This window comes from Alexandromys fortis, unplaced genomic scaffold (assembly GCF_014885135.2).
Source record: "Alexandromys fortis isolate MF-2015 unplaced genomic scaffold, M_Fortis_MF-2015_v1.1 scaffold_154, whole genome shotgun sequence".
Classification (NCBI taxonomy): Eukaryota; Metazoa; Chordata; class Mammalia; order Rodentia; family Cricetidae; genus Alexandromys; species Alexandromys fortis.
In genome coordinates this window covers 3240610-3258070 of record NW_026068040.1, presented here as the reverse complement: position 1 = coordinate 3258070, position 17461 = coordinate 3240610, and the positions used below count along the sequence as shown (strand labels likewise).

At 41.5% G+C, this 17461-nt stretch overlaps 1 protein-coding gene across 3 annotated transcripts in view; it reads left to right on the top strand.

The window, feature by feature from the left end:
* Msrb3 (methionine sulfoxide reductase B3) overlaps positions 1-17461 on the top strand; it is a 120911-nt gene that overhangs the window by 69972 nt on the left and 33478 nt on the right. For all 3 annotated transcript variants that reach the window (XM_050165509.1, XM_050165508.1, XM_050165510.1), the window contains one exon: positions 5237-5265. In XM_050165509.1, the coding sequence (XP_050021466.1) occupies positions 5237-5265 (29 nt within the window). The remainder of the gene's footprint in view (positions 1-5236; positions 5266-17461) is intronic.

Here is a 17461-nt window from a genome sequence, read left to right as displayed (position 1 = left end):
TCGAGTCACTCCATCAGGTGATTTTGTCAGAGAACCGGTAACCCAGAGCCGTTCTTCCTATTTCCAGACATTCTTATTGCTGTTCTTTTTTGTCTTCCTTGTATCATTTCACACTGCACCCACACAAGTTCTTTTTTGTGCTACAACCTGTTCTCATTTAGCTGAAGCATTGCTCACCAAGCTGCTGTCATAGGCTAGTTCCACACAGTATCACTGCTTACAATGCTTTTGCAGTCATAGGTTAATCCCACACAGTATGACTGCGTAGAACGCTTTTGCTGTCATAGGTTAGTTCCACACAGTATTACTGCTTACAATGCTTTTGCTTGACTTCTGTTGCACCAGGATGTGACACAGGCTCTCTTAGGGTCATCTTAATCTGCACAGAGGGTTTTGAAATTATCTTCCTACCGTATTCTGTGGGTAATAAACAATGCTGGAGTGGGAATGAGCATGTCCAGGGTCAGTGGGTAGAAAGTGGACGAGCTGAGGTGTGGCTTCAGGCTGCTCCTTTACAGGGTTCCCTCGGTGAGACAGAAGGTCTGTTTGTATCTCTAGTCCCTTGAGCTCAGAAAACACCCATGAGCTGGTCCCGTGGCACATAGACACCCATACAGACACCCATGAGCTGGGCCCACGGCACGCAGACACCCATGCGATGGGCCCGCGGCACGCAGACACCCATGCGCTGGGCCCGCGGCACGCAGACACCCATGCGCTGGGCCCGCGGCATGCAGACACCCATGAGCTGGGCACACAGACACTCATGAGCTGGGCCCACGACATGCAGACACCCATGCGCTGGGCCTACAGCATGCAGAGTCCTAGCAGATTTAATGTAGACTTTGTTCCTTGCCTTCTCATCATTTTATGTCTCAGTTTGTTTTCCCAGATATTAATGTTTTGAAATGAATTTAGGCTTATCTTTTGAACTTGATTTATTAGTTTTTAATATTTGCAAAATTTTTTATTTATTCTTCTCTCTTGCATTACATCCCAACCACAGCTCCCCACCTCAAGTCCTCCTCTTCCTCCAGATACACTCCCCTTCTATTTCCCTTCAGAAAAGAACAGGCCTCCCAGGGATATCAACCAAACACAGCATAACAAGTTACAATAAGACAAGGTACCAATTCTCACATCTAGGCTGGATGAGGCAACCCATTAGGAGGAAGAGGGTCCCAAGATGAAAAGTCAGAAACACCCCCACTCCCACTGTTAGGAGCCCCACAAGAACACCAAGGTGCATAGCCATAACATATATGCAAAAAACCTAGTATTTGCAAAATTTTAACTTTCTTATTTCACAAGGAAGTGGAAGATGCGCAGTACAGTATGTTGTCAACTGCACAGTCCACCACAGCGGAAGATGCGCAGTACAGTACGTTGTCAACTGCACAGTCCACCACAGTGGAAGATGCGCAGTACAGTACGTTGTCAACTGCACAGTCCACCACAGTGGTTGTATATTGATCTTGTTTCCAGCGTGGCTTGGCTCAATTCTTGCTGCTCTCTTAATAAATAAGTATTAGCTTGATTTCCAAATTTCTGGACATTTGTGACTGATTAAAAGAAACAACTATACAGCCAATAGACAGAACTTTTAATGTTTCCGTGGATTTTGGTTGTGTAGCCTACGTGTGGTTTGTTTTTGTGTCTTTTGTATCTTGTCTGTATCTGTAGCATTATTATCAAAATATGAATTTCAAGTACAAGGATAGATGAGGAATCATCTAGTAATCATCTATTAATCATCTATTAATTCTCTGATTTAAAAGAAACAGAATGCATTTATTTTGAGTGGAAATTCCTGACTAAGAGCACTGTTAATACCTGTATGCCTGCCTCTCACTTAGCTGATCTGCACTGAGCGGCACTGAGGTGGTCTTGGCCTTTAGCTCGGGACTGTAAGACACTGTGGCCGTTCCGAGCCAGCATCTTCACACAGTGCTGTTCTGAAGGCAGGAAAAGAGCAGAGATCCTGAGGAGGGTCTTCCTTGTCAATACCCTTTCTCCTCCTTTCTGTGAACACTCACTGACAGACTTGATCTCTCAGGCCTCAGCTGGGCTACAGAGCTCTCCTGGAGTCACTGAGCAGTGCTCACACAGGGGTCTTCCCTGCAGTGGTGGGCGTATCCTAGCCCCTCTCAGAAGCCGCAGTTCTGTTATTGGGGAACGAGATACTAGCTCTCAGGCAGACAATTAATAGTTGCTGCTGCTGCTGTTGAACTCTGGGTATCACGACAAGGCAATGCACGCATGTGGGGAATGTCACAGTGAAGCCTGCTTGTATTCACAATTAATATGTAATTCATACATATTTTCAAAGCCCACCAAGATGCAGTATAAGGAAACTCCATATGAACAGATATGTTATGGAATTATAACTTCGATGAGTGTCAGAAAGGTGTGCCAGGGCTATGGGGCCAAAGAATTAGCCTGGTCTGGTAATCCCCAGAAAACTAATGATGAAGCTAATATGCGTTAACATTTCAGGGCTAGGTGGCGGGGGGAGTGGGACTATCCCAAGTAGATCACACACTGTTTCTCTATTGCTTGGCAGGCGTGTGAGTACTCTGTTGCTCACTCAGTTGAGTTTCCTAGTGTCGCCCTTTCTGACTTCCAGTTCACCGGATCTTTGTTTTCACACTCAAGCATTTGTAAATGCTTGTGCAAGCTGTTCCTGTGATTTGCCTGTGGATGCCGTGTGCCTACCAGAAGTTCACAGACTGGTGCCTTGATCCCCAGTATGATGGATTCGGGTGCTGGACCTTTAAGAGATGGAGCCTGGTGCAAGATAATTAGGTCACATGGTCACAGTGAGCCACAAGAGAGGTGCTAAATAGTGCAGAAATATCATCTCACCTGTGCAGTCGAGTCCTAACACGGAAGCATCATCTCACTATGTGACCTGTGCAGTCGAGTCCTAACACGGAAGCATCATCTCACTATGTGACCTGTGCAGTCGAGTCCTAACACTTTGGAAAATGAAAAGGGTGAATGCATGTTGGAAAGCAGCAATAGCACCAAACTCCTTCCCTTGGTGATTGCCGAAGGAACCGACTTTAGGAACAGAGTGGGTGTCTTGAGAACCCCACGGTTTTATCCATGTTGTGTCCTGCGTTGTTCTTTTTTGTATTTTGGTACCTAGTATAGCTACTTCTAGAACTAAGCCTGTAAGGAATGTGCTTGAAATGGTGGCTGCACACCCTGACCTCCTTCTGCCGCCCATGTCTGTATATTATGTGTTCGTTGTTTTTTTTTTTTTGCCCTGCTGATTGCTTGTTCCCGTCTCTATTTTACTCATGTTCTCAAAGAGCAGCTATGAACATGTTAATATAGCAGATGCTGTGATGGATCATGACACACGGACTGTATCTCTGGTTATGTGAGTGTGTAAAATCTCATGGGAATTTGAATGAACAGATGTTGTAGGACCAGTTTCCACTAATCCCAAATCTGACCATATTAATTTTATGATTATGTTTTAATTATTAACAATGTATTTTAATGTTTAATACTATATCTGAGAATTATGAAAATGTTTTCTACTTTTTAATTGATGCCTGGGGGATTAATTAGTTGGTGAAAATGTTTTTTATGTGCATTTTATGGGTATATATTATACATTGACCAGCTGTCTCAGGACAAAGTAAGATTCTTGGAAAGTTTTTTGACATAATATTTCATATCTCAAAATATATGTTTTATCATTAGTTTCCCTTGAGAGACATCTGAATGCATATACCAGGTATATTTCAATGCTGTGGCTACAAAGATTAATAAGGCCTAACTGAGGTCTAGGGAGGAAGTGGGTAAGGATGCCAGTAGAGTAACATACAAGAGGCTATAGTTGTCATCAGTGATGGTGTAACTGTGAGGCATGGCTTCCCAGAATCCTGGATATCAACGAGTGACATGAATTTGCCTTGGGAATGGTAGGGCATAGAAAAGAAGGACAGAGATTAGGGCTAAGTGTGGGAAGGAAGTTGGGTCTACATTCTAGCCGTGGTTGCTGAACTCTGTGATTGGCTGTACTGGGGGAGAGCTAAGGGGCAGAGTGCTTGCCTAGCACGTGTGAGGCCCTAGATTCAATTTGTAGCACCACATAGAGAAACCCCCCACAAAACCAGGTCTGTGGTTGCACACACACACACACACACACACACACACACACACACACACACATTTATGTCTGTGTGTATATAACCATGAATGCTTATATATAATATGTATATGAAAATTTGTTGATTTTGTTTAGAAATAAGTGAAATTTGAGAGTACTTGAGAACATTTTTGTTACCAAAGAAGACCCTTGTCTTCCCCTTTCTTCTTTGATGAGCTCTCTCGAAGCAAGTTTAAGTGAGGCAAACTCCTCCTTCCAAAACCGCTTCGGTGCTGTGGCATGATTTCAAAGAGTTCCCCTTTCCCAGTTAGTTAACTGCGTTTCCACAGAGGGGACAAATCTTCTCTGTCAATGTAATATCCCACAGGCCTCCTGCTGTCTGCCTCTTGTATCTTGCCGGGGCAGCTGTGAAGGTATATACCGTTGATTGCTAATGTGTGATATAAATCCGACTGAGCATGCCCACTAATTGGTTTGAGAGCTAGATATAGACAATGCTGTCTTATGGGGCCTGTGTGGATAGGCCCAGTCCCGGGGTTAATTCTGCTTGACAGCGCAGCGCCGGCTTCTCAGGCGTAATTACCAACAGCAGTTTCCCACAGCCAGACCAGCGGCTTCAAAGGCTTCTGAATTTACAGCCAGAGTCAACCTGTATCTGAAACCTCAGGTTCCCACAAGGAACCGTTTCTTCTTCCTCCTTATTAGGGGTTTGGGGTTACTGAGTTCATTTGCTCTCTGCTAAGGACCTACTTCATGTTAAGGAATTGAAAATCTTTAATAATAGAGTCAAAGGCATAATTATGGGTCGGACTTTTTTGTATCACTCCATACTACTATTGAAGAAAGATTATCTGTGAAGAAAGGTTGGATATTTTGAAAAATAAAATCCCGTCTCTTGAAAAGCTGACTTTGAAAGATATTTTTTCCTGCTATGTAATCTGAATTAATATATGCATTCAATTGAATGGTTGACAGAAATATAGCATTACACTTAAGGATATGATTTTATTTCTTGATTGTTATATAAAAATATATAATTACTGCACCTCGCCACCTCAGACCTTTCACAATTTTTATATTAATTTTTTTGTTTGTTTGTTTGTTTTTCAGGTCAGAAACCAAATATGACTCTGGTTCAGGTATGTTTACATTAATAATGTTATTCTAAGTGATTTTATTTTTTACATTATTCTCTGAAAAGTGATTCAATACATCAAGAACCATTTTGATTTTAAACGACTGACAATCTCCTTTCAAAATACGAGCCCCACCTCAAAGCAGGGCTATGGACTGCTTCACATCATGATTGACAAGTTCACTTCAGGCTCGTTCACAGTTTGGGACTAAGCAGTAAATGCCGTGCATCTTCCGAGGGCCCATGCTCCCCGCTCACAGCAGTGACGGGCATGAAATGCACTTTGTAGATGCACAGAGCATCTGAGATGGTTGAAGAGTCTCTGCAAATGATTGGGGGGCGTGGATACACAGAGATGGAAACTCGTTTGTGACGTAGGCTGCCTCTATGGGGGTGCTGATGGAAGTTAAAGCCGTCTTAAGCTATTGTTTTCTATCCATTGAGACAGAACTTGCCTCTTACTGCAGCGTCACCGGTCCCAGGAGTGTTTTCTTGTCATCAAGCATGGATGTAGTTACATCGTCCTTGGGATTGGCTGTTATCTTTTACCTCTTGCCGAGATCTGGGTACTGCAGAGCGCCTGGTATTAAATTAATGCACAAAAAATTGTCTCATTTTGGTTACCAAGGAATTATGCCCTTTGATGCGTTGTTAAGGTATCAACATTAGTTTTCAATTCTAAGAGATAATAATTTGCAGGAAAAAATGACATAACTTGTTGGATTTCAGAGGTCAGCAGAGTGAAACTCACTCTGACTCGTGAGTTCCGCTGCGTCTTCGTCCAAAGTGTGCTTGCTTGTTGAGCACGGGGAATCCAGTGGCTGTGAGTTCCTTTGACAAGAACCACAGAGCTAGCCTGCCTTTCTTTCTTGTGAGCCCGGTTGTCCTTGTGGGCACAGCTTCATGAGCTTCTCTGGTTTGGAGGGACCCTCACCTCAGCTAATGGAGTCTGCAGATTTGACCTAACAGATTCACCTAATTAAACACCAGGATACTGCCTCTCTGCCTAGTCAGAGCTCTGGGCTCCTGATCACGCGTGCCACTAATGTTACAGGTAAATATTTCTGGTTAAAAAAACCAAAATAATAACAATATGGAGACTAACACTGAGATGTCATAGAAACAACTACTTGACTCTTTTATGACTCAAACAGGGTGAAAACATTTTAATAGTTGGAATCTCTAAGTATAAAATAAATAAATTGATGAAGTATAAATTCTTTACACAAAAGCTACATGCTTTAACAATCCTGTCAATCACCAAGTCATAAGATAATTTTTGTTACTTATTGATTATATAATTTAGTTCTCTAAAAAAACAAAAACAAAAACAAAACAAAACCCAGGCAGGCTGGTGTTAAAAGTACAAGACCTGGAATGTGGCTTTTAAAAATGAAAAAGTCCACTAGCTTCATTTTGAAGGTGCAAGCTGGGAATAGTGCACAAAACTGAAATATTAGGTTGCTATTGTCAAAGTCAAATAATTTATGTTAAGATTTTTAATCCAAATTCAAGTGTGCTGCTCAGCCCATGCACAGAAGGCTAGTGTGTGCCGCGGAATAGCTCTAACATCTGCAGAGGCTCACGTTTCACTCTGCTGACCTCGGGTCTCTGGCCACAGCCACAGCTCCTTTCTTCAGTGTCTGAAAACTACAGTTAGAGATGCTTAAGATCTTGTGGGAAATATGAATTAAAAGTTTATTTGTTCTTTGATTTTGCATTCAACTATGAAGTAAATTTAGATGTTTTCAAAATAAGAAGTAAGTAATTTCCCCTCTAAGCTCGCCACTGATGAGGAATCAGACAAAGGAAACCTGGTGTTAATTCGGTGGTATTTTGTATCATGCAAATTTTATCATGAATTATATCATGAATAAGATAACATATTGGAACAATTAAATGTATGACTTGAATAGGTTCAGATTCTTTGTTGTTCATCAAATACAAAAGTTGTCTAATGTTGTACAGTTTGACAAACTAAGCTCTTTAGCTGAAGAATGGTGCCACTCTTACTACAGAAAAGTAAACATTAAATAAGATGATCAATAGCTAGCCATAGAGGAATGGATATTAAAGTATATGGACGTGTATGCAAAGATATTTTACAAATATATGTATACATGCATACAATTATTTGTTAAGGAAAGTATCCGGTTTTTGAATTGAGCTTACTGCACATCTGTCATTTGTATAGAGAGTTTCTGGCTGTTCAGTAAGATTTAGGAGAAAGGAAGGTTTTCATTGCCATCACATAGTTGAAAAAAATCAGTTATTGAGTACACATCAAATGAGCAATCAAAAAAATAAAATTTTGCTTATATCTTTTTTTAAATAAAAAACAAAGCCTACAGATAGCCTTCTGCTAATTTTTAAATGTGGTGTGTGGTTGTGTGTGTGTGTGTGTATGAGTGTCTGTGTCTGTGTAGGGCAGGGGATAATTTTTACTTGATTAAAGGCATGCACTACTATGTCTAGCCTTATTTCTCTGACTGAGAGCTGGCCAAGCAAGCTAGATTGATGTACAACCGTTTCAAGGACCCTATTCTCTGTGTCTAGGCTGCTGTGATGTGGTTACAAGCATTTACAATCATGTGCCACCATGCCTTGCTTTTTTTGTTTTAATATGTGGGTTCTGGAGATCAAACTCAAGTCTTCATGTTTGTAAGGCAAGAACTTTACTGACCGAACAATCTTCTTAGCTTCATAAATTAATTTTTAAAATTAAGAATTTATTTAGGTGTTTGTGTGCATGCATGAGTTTGTACACCATATATGTGCAGTACCTGTAGAGGCCAGAAGAGGGTGTTGGGTCTTCACAAACTTGAGTTACAGGCAGTTGAGAGCTGCTGTGTAGGTGCTGGGAACCAAACTTGGGTCCTTTGCAAGAGTAGTAAATTCTCTTGACCTCTATGCCATTTTTCCAGCCCCCCAAATTTTTTATACTGAAAATTTAATCATACTTAAAAGTAGGGGGTATAGTATTCCTCAAGGGGCACTGCATAGCTATCATCTAAATTTTACTATTATTAATAATTTGCCATTAATTTTGCTTTTATCATCATAATGTTTTAAGGGACAGTACATTTTATGTGATATTCAAGAAATGCAAATTGTTTTTCCCTACTGAGTGGAGGGCAAGTAAGTTTTCAGGATTTTTGCCTGCAGTAGAAGTGTGAGCCACACATGGGTTATCAGTCAGAGGGTTGCATCTCTGAGTGTTCACGCTCAGGTAGCAACTGAAATTCTTCCGGTAAATCATCTAATGAGGGAACCCTGCAGCCGGAGCAGGGGCGCTGAGTTCCATCCTAATCTGAGAATCACAGAAATGTCCTGTCTTCATGATGAATCTGGATGAGATTTGAGCTCCTGTTTCTCCCTGTGACTTCTACTTACTGAGTTTTACACTGATTTAAAAATGTGTTCTGTTGATTTATGACTCACTGACCTGAAGTTTGGCTTTGCTGGTTGAGAAGAATGAGCTGGCTTCCTTTCTAAAGAAACTTGAAAGTTTTTTATGTTAACACGAGTTCCTAGTTGCTGTCTCTGGCCCCAGAGCTTGCTGACTTGGAGATCTTACTAAAGAGAGTCAAACAGACTTCCTTTTATGTTCAGAAGAAGCAAGAAGCTGTGTTTGTCACCTCACCACCCAAGCAGGGATGTAAGTTGATTCTGGAGGAAGCCGAGCATTGAGTTTACTGCAGTGATCAAACACGACTGTCTACCAGGTCTCAGGAGAAACACGCTATGAAAGGCGGGGACTGTGGAGTGCATTGCACGATAGGCTTTATAAACAGAGCCCTGGAGGTCGGTGCGTGGATGCAAAGCAATTAAATAAAGAACTCTGGCTTTGCTCTCTGTCGTCTGGATGGGGAGGATCAGAAACCCACGTGGACAGAGCTGAAGTGTGAGCTTTGCTGGAGTAAAGCTTGGCACCTCTGGAAAATGCGTTCAACTCCTTCAGCCCACAGGCCAAAGGCTCCTAGAGCGTTAGAAATAAAATGGGAAGCAGGCTGTTCTGAATACAGCCCTTAGCAGACATGCCTGGGAATTGGGCGGAGAGAAACTAGGGTGAGGGGTTGAAAAGACCCAGGTCTTCAGTGAGATTGTGGGACTTGTGTGCCATCTAAGCCCTTGCAAAATAACTGCAAAAACACATGGGTTTTATTCTTCTCTAAATTCCAGGGGCAATGCAAAGATGTAGTTTGAATTTACTAATCAGCAATGGGGTGTTGCTATTTCCTATCTAAATTCTGGTGGCTACAAATGAACAACTATCTGCTGAAGCCCGCCTACAGCCTCATGCTGCAGCTGGACATCTCAGGCGATGTTTGGGTGAAAAGCGAAGTGCCAAGGCAAAAGGTAGAGTGTCAAGGCCCAGAACCATTCCAAACAAAGTTTCCTCCAGAAAGCGAATAAGCTCATGTTTAGTGCTTGCTGCTCCTGCACTTCTTGGATTTAATAGTTACACAAGCAATAGCTGTAAGGAAATGGGCTCAGAGAACACGGCGTCTCGGAGGCCTAAGATTTCATGAAAGCACATGATGGAGGATTAAGAAACCTAATGAGCATGGTTTAGTGTGGCGAGCAGGAGAGGGCAGCGCTCTGTTAACTAAAGACTGGGTGTGGGAGGCGAGGAGGTCCTAAGCAACACAATAATCAAAGGCACGAAAGAATATAATTATCCCGAAGGGTGGAAAAAAATGCAAGGAACAAAAAGCAGCTAGTGTCACTTTTATGATCTATAGTTAAAAGGAATCTCCGCACTAGGGCGAGGAAATCAAAGAATAGAATCGGTTGATGCCCAAAGGCACCGAATGCTGAGGGGGTTGTTACGAGAGGCAGTAAGCTGAAGGAGATGGAGAGCTTGGACAGAGCGGAACTGGAGTTTTAAACTTGCAAGCAAATTAAGCAATTTCCCCTTCTCCAGAGATGTTAATAAGGAAAATATTTTTCATTCTCGTATGATTACATTGACAATACATTTTAGCTTTTATAATTTTGTGATTTAAATTTCTTATTTTAATGACAATAAAGAAAAGGAAATAAAATATGAATCTCTCTGTATGAATATTGAAACCCATATTTGGACTTCATTCAACAGAAACAAGAAAAATACTGGCTGCTCAACAATTCATTTATTCAACATCTATCTCCTGGGCATGCTATGTCCCAGATGTTGAGGCAGCAGCCGTGAACACGGTAGACACAATTCCTTTTCTCATAGACTCTTACAGGGCTCGGTCCATTGTATGAATTCCCTGGATTTCTCTGTGCTTTTAGCAGAGAAGGGCTAACAAGACTAATTTTAGATCCAGATGGGGACTTAGGAACTCTGGTATTTAAGGTTGAGCTAATATGTTTTAAGTTTAGACAAATTTACTTTTCTTTACGTTGTTCAGTCCCTAAGTGTTTCCTACTCAGCTTTTATGAGGACAACCTGATGGTGCTAAAGTCTGCATCAGAGTGACATTACACAACCCCTGGTCACCAAGCAAGGGTAACAGAAGGGTAGCAGGAATGCGCATTCCTAAGTTGTGCCCTGGGCATTCCTTCATTCACTTCTCCTGTTCCAGGCTGGTGTGAGAGGTCAGGTCACCCTTGGACAGCCTCTGGTTGTGGAGAAGCACATAGTACAACATCTTTTGTCTTTCATGAACGAAGTGAAGGCAGGAAGCCCCAGAGCACGGGCCAAGTGCTGAGACTTTCTCAGAAGTGAAGCCGTCTTATTTCTAGCACTGTTTCGTTGGTCTTTTGGCTTTTGTGTTTGCTGCTAGAGCACTAATTTAAAATTTATAATAGCTTCTTCATTTTTTTCTTCTTTGGAATCAAGTCCTATAAAGCTATAGATTTCCTCCCTTGAAATACAGCAGACTCCTAGGAGGATTTTAGATAGTCTTTTTAGAACATTACAGTTTTGGTTTTCTTTGGGAAAATGTTCTCACTGTTAGTGCAGGTGTCCTGGTCCTCCTCTCTAAGGAGGAGCGTAGTTGTGATACACAGCACAGAGGATGTGCAGCCGTGGGTGTGGCTAAGAGTCCACAACTAAACCACGCTTGAAACACATCCTACTCTTCTCTTTTGTTTTTGCTTTTTTGAGGCAGGGTTTTACCGTGTAGCCCTGACTATCCTATAACTCACTATGTAGATCAGGCTGGCCTCAAATTCACAGAGGTCCCTTGCCTCTGCTTCCTGAGTGCTGGGGTTAAAAGCGTGTGCCATCGCTGCCTGGTACACATCCTATTCTTCAGTCAGTTACTTTATAAAATATTTATGGGCTTACAGTGATGACTGTATTGGTGAAATAGGTCCAGCTCTTTCTTGTTTCTCATTATTAGGAAACCTAACTTTAGCTGTGGTGTTCATGACAGGTAATGGTGAAAATATTTGCATAGTACTTTACCATTAAAAATATTTTCATAAATCTTATTAAGTTTTATAAATTCTCCTGGGCCATGGTCATCAGTGAAGGAAGCAGAGCTGCAGAAAGTTATGCAACTTACTTAAGGCCACACAGGTATTTGTAGATTCTAGTAGTTATGGCTGAGTACAAGTTTGGGTACATGTTGGCACAGATACGGCTGTCAGTGGTGTGGTTGTGCTTATGATCTATTAGTTTTCAGAACTCTGGCCCAGAGTAACGCGCTCACAGTGTTGGAACAGTACATAGATCTATGTTTTTACTCCAACTTCTGCTTGGACTTGTGTCATAGTTAGGGTTTCTATTGCTATAAAGAGACACCATTGACCATGACAACTCTTATAAAGAATAACGTTTAATTGGGGTGGCTTACAGTTCAGAGGTTCAGTCCATTATCATCATGGTGGGACATGGCAGTGTGTCTCCAGACATAGTGCTGGAGAAGGAGCTGAGAGTCCTACATCTTACAGGCAACAGGAAGTGAACTGAGACACTGGGTGGTATTTTGAGCATATATTAGACCTCAAAGCCTGCCTCCACAGTGACACACTTCTTTCAACAAGGGTATGCCTCCTTATAGTGCCACTTCCTTTGAGGAACATTTTTTTTTCAAAGCCCCACATTTCACTCCCTGGTCCCCAATAACTTTTAGTCCTTTCATAATGCAAAACTGTATTCAGTCCAACTTCAAAAGTCCCCATAGCTTATAACAGTCTTAAACTTATCTAAAAAGTCTAAGGTTCTAAGTTCCTTCTGAGAGTCATACAATCTCTTATGTATACTCACTTGTAAAATCAAAATCAAAAAGCAGATCACATACTTCCAACATATATCGGCAAGGATATGCATTACCATTCCAAAATGGAGGGCAGGGGGAGCATGGTGAGGAAACACTGGACCAAAGCAGGACTGAAAACCAGCTGGGCAAACTCCAGACTCTGCTCTCCATGTCTGACGTCAAAGTGCTCTTCAGGTCTCCAACTCCTTTCAGCTTTGTTGCCTGTAACACACTTCTTTCTCTCCGTTGACTGTAACACACTTCTCACTCTCGGTTGACTGTAACACACTTCTCTCTCTCCATTGACTGTAACACACTTCTCACTCTCTGTTGACTGTAACACACTTCTCTCTCTCTCTGACTGTAACACAATTCTTTCTCTCCGGCTGGTTCCTCTGCCTGTTAGCCGCTCTCTTTGGCAAGTATGCCATGACTCTGGCATCTCCAAGGTAACTGAGGCTTCACTTTCACAGATTCCCATAGTGGTCTCTCTAGGCCTCTGTATAGGGACATCCTTGACACAAGCCTGGCCTCGAAGGGAGATTCCATAATGCCTTTTTTCTATTCTTGACTCTAAAGCCAGAACCATGTGGCCTCAGCTGCCAAGTTCTGCTGCTTGCTGAGGCTGAAACATGGCGCCCATTTTCAATTACATATTCACCAGCTTTCTGGTTTTGATGGTTACCTTCACTGCCTAAGCTTGGCTGTCCTTGAACTTGTTCTGTAGACCAGACTGGCCTCAAACTCGGAGATCTGCTAGTCTCTGCCTTCTGAGTGCTGGGATTAAAGGTGTGTACTACCACATCTGGCTTTAAGCTTTTCTTGAATTTTTATTATAGAAGTTGGAAAAATTAATTGGGTGGGATTTTACCCTGAAGTGACTCCCTTATTTCATTTCTTAACTGTTTATCTCCTCAAACACAAAATTTAGCTCCATTCCACTTTCTGGTGTTCCTTTCTACTCAAATCTTGCTCAGCTTGCTCCTTTCCATTATAAATCTTCATTAGAGTTAACACTAGTAACCACACACACAGAGTCTATGCTAGGCTGTTTTGAGATTTCCTCTGCCAAGGGAATTAATCCAAAACTCTTCACTTTAACCTCAGGCAATTTTTTTTTGTACAAGGGCAAAAAGCAGCTACATTCTTCACCAAAATATCAAAAGAACAATTTCTAGGTAGCATACTAAAATTCTTCTTTTCTGAAACCTCTTGAGCCAGCCCCACACAGTTCAAATCACTCTTAGCACCACTGTCTTCTGTGTTCCTACTGTGTGGACTGTTGAACAGCACTTAAAGCATCCACTGCTTTCCTAACCCAAACTCCCAATGCCCGTATTATTCCCAACAAAAACTTGGTCTGGCCTATTACAACACCCCACTCCTAATATCAACTTCTGTCTTAGGGTTTTTGTTGTTGTGAGGAGACACCATGACCATGACAACTCTTATAAAGGAAAACATTTAACTGTGGTGGCTTGCCTACAGTTCAGAGGTTCAGTCCATTATCATCATGGTGGGACATGGTAGCATGCAGGCAAACATGGTGCTGGAGAGGTAACTGAGAGTCCTACATCTTACAGGCAACAGGAAGTAAACTGAGGCACTAGGCAGTATCTCGAGCATATATGAGACCTTAAAACCTGCCTCCACAGTAACACACTTCCTCCAATAAGACCACACCTACCAATGGTATCACTCCTTTGGGGGCCACTTTCTTTCAAACAACCACAACATGTAAGACAGGGGAAGACATGCGATGCTACTTTCTTTCAATGGAGCTTACGATCTCATTGAAGAAATGATTTCCATAGGTTCAAGGCAACATGGTTGATTTTCACAATGGAATTCTGGGAGAATCTTTAGAAAGGGAATTAAAGTGTAGAAGGTCTTCAGGATAAAAAGTAGAACATTTTAAATAGCCATTTAGGGACAAGTGCAAAGACCCAGCAGCAAGTATATTTCAGGATGAATAAGTAAGTCACCCACTAGAACTAGAGAATTTTGTTGAAAGAAATTTTATTATAGACCACAAGGCAAAGAACAAAGAATTTGGGCATAATTCTGTAGATAACAATAGCATTTGGTATGTTGACTTTGTAGGTAAACGTGTTCTCAGTAGCGTTATCATATTTATGAAACAATAGACAGAAGATATATTTGAATACAAAAAGTTTCCCCAAAGCTTAAGAATTATATTAAATTTAGTCATGATGCACTGCAACTATTTTCTCAAGTTTTTCTTTGTAATAGCGTTGTGCCTTTATGTAACTTAAGAATCTGTAGGTTGCTGAGTATAGGCATGAGAACCACAGAGGTGACTTTGTGTACGCACTGTGATGTTTTGGAAAAAGAAACGTTCCTAAGTGGCAGTGACCTAAAAGGAGACGTTGCTGTCAAGTGGAAGCTCCGTCAGCTTGGATGTTTAAGTTACAGGTTCTGTTCCACACAGCCTTGAACTTAAGTTAGGATCAAGGTTTCTGCATTGCCTTAGCTAGCTGTGAATTGCTTTAGACTTATTTGGCATCTAACAAAAGTAACTCTTAGAACAAAATTATATGGTTAAGCATAAAGAATGTTGCCTCTCTCTGCTGTTTGTTTTGTAATTAACAAAACCCGACAGATAATTTGCTATTTTGTAACTGTGTGCTTATCCCCTAAGGAAGCAGGAGTCCTCTTCCATACCTGGCTAATTACACCGATGACTTAGCAGTTGTTTCTATGATAGTTACAATAACAATATCTTAGCTCTTCTAAACCCTTTCCTGGAATGGATGGCGCTAAAACAAAGCTGAGGGACTGATTTTCTCTAAAGCAGGGATGGCAGAAGTGAGGTGCTTAGTCAGGGTGATCTCAGGATCTGCACATCTGTCGCTATGGCCACCTTATTGTCCACTGCTTGGTCAGGGTGCTTTGCAACATCTCCATTGCAGCTTCATTGTTCCCTACATGGGCTCTGCACATTTTAAAGATGTAGGTAAAAACTGTAGTATTAAACATGGTAATTTTACTCTGTTTTAACTTAGTTTCTCTGAAAATAGTCTTGTGCGTGTTTTCAAAATACGTATTTGTCTTGATGTTGTGGGATCGTGTATAAAATTGACTGGTAGCTTGCTGGTGGGAATGCAAACTTGTGCAACTACTCTGGAAAGCAGTGTGGAGGTTTCTCAGGAAATTCGGGATCAACCTACCCATGGACCCAGCAATACCACTCTTGGGAATATACCCAAGAGAGGCCTTATCATACAACAAAAGTATATGCTCTACTATGTTCATAGCAGCATTGTTTGTAATAGCCAGAACCTGGAAACAACCTAGATGCCCTTCAATTGAAGAATGGATGAAGAAAGTATGGAATATATACATATTAGAGTACTACTCAGCAGTAAAAAACAAGGACTTCTTGAAGTTTGCAGGCAAATGGATGGAAATAGAAAACACTATCCTGAGTGAGGTAAGCCAGACCCAAAAAGAGGAACATGGGATGTACTCACTCATATTTGGTTTCTAGCCATAAATAAAGGACATTGAGCCTATAATTCGGGTTCTTAGAGAAGCTAAATAAGAAGGAGAACCCAAAGAAAAACATATAGGCATCCTCCTGAATATTAACCTTCATCAGGCGATGAAAGGAGACAGAGACAGAGACCCACATTGGAGCACCGGACTGAAATCTCAAGGTCCAAATCAGGAGCAGAAGGAGAGAGAGCACGAGCAAGGAACTCAGGACCGCGAGGGGTGCACCCACACACTGAGACAATGGGGATGTTCTATCGGGAACTCACCAAGGCCAGCTGGCCTGGGTCTGAAAAAGCCTGGGTTAAAACCGGTCTCGCTGAACATAGCGGACAATGAGGACTACTGAGACCTCAAGAACAATGGCAATGGGTTTTTGATCCTACTGCACGTATTGGCTTTGTGGGAGCCTAGGCAGTTTGGATGCTCACCTTACTAGACCTGGATGGAGGTGGGTGGTCCTTGGACTTCCCACAGGGCAGGGAACCCTGATTGCTCTTTGGTCTGACGAGGGAGGGGGACTTGATTGGGGGAGGGGGAGGGAAAGGGGAGGCGGCAGTGGGGAAGAGACAGAAATCTTTAATAAATAAATAAATAAAAATTGACTGGTAGCAACTTTTTCATTTTTATTTTTCTTACTGCTAGATTTATGATTTCCCCCACTTGGCATTAACTTCCTTAAGTATGTTTTTCTAACTCATGTGTGGTGCATCACAATTCAAGTCACAAGTTTAGGTAACAAAACATCGAAGGCTTCTCTGTATCTTTATCTGAGTTTGTCACTGAGGCAGTAGGATGGCTTTATATAGAATGATCGAAACCAGGAAACCTGTGGCTTAGAAAATGCCTTCATCTACTTTAAATAGCTTGGTGGGGGAATCTGGTAAAACTGACATGATTAATGGCTGAAGATTAAAATATTTCCACATTTTGTTTTTAATGACCACTATCTTGTTTCTTCCCTAAAATTTACAGCTAGTAAAATATTACAGGAAAAATATATCAATTTACCATCCACTTGAAGTTGTTTAACCTTATCAAATTGTGCCTGTTTTTTAGTCAAAAAGCATAAATTAGGAATGCATTTCAACTCAAATGCAGCTTTTGTGATATCTTTAATATATTCATTAAAGTGTTAAGATTTATTAGGCTTAGCATAAAAGGGCCTGGGATTATTGTTTTAAATTAGGCAGTGTGTGATTTAAAAACTTTCCTTTTACATCCAAGCAGATTGTCATCACGTGGAAACAGGCCAGGAGTCTCTGGTGCCTAACTAGGTAGTAGCCAAGTGTATCTCCAAGTGCTGGGCGCTGGCCTGCGGAGTCTAGCTGCTCTGGCTGTTTAATCCCCAGATAATGGTGTGTACTCCTTCTCTGTCATATTTACCTAGAGGAAGTCTTTCCTAATCCCTCATTTTTCTCCTTCACTGAGGTTATGTGTAAATACTACATAAAATGGCCAATGGAAGGAAGTCTGTTTTGTCTAAAG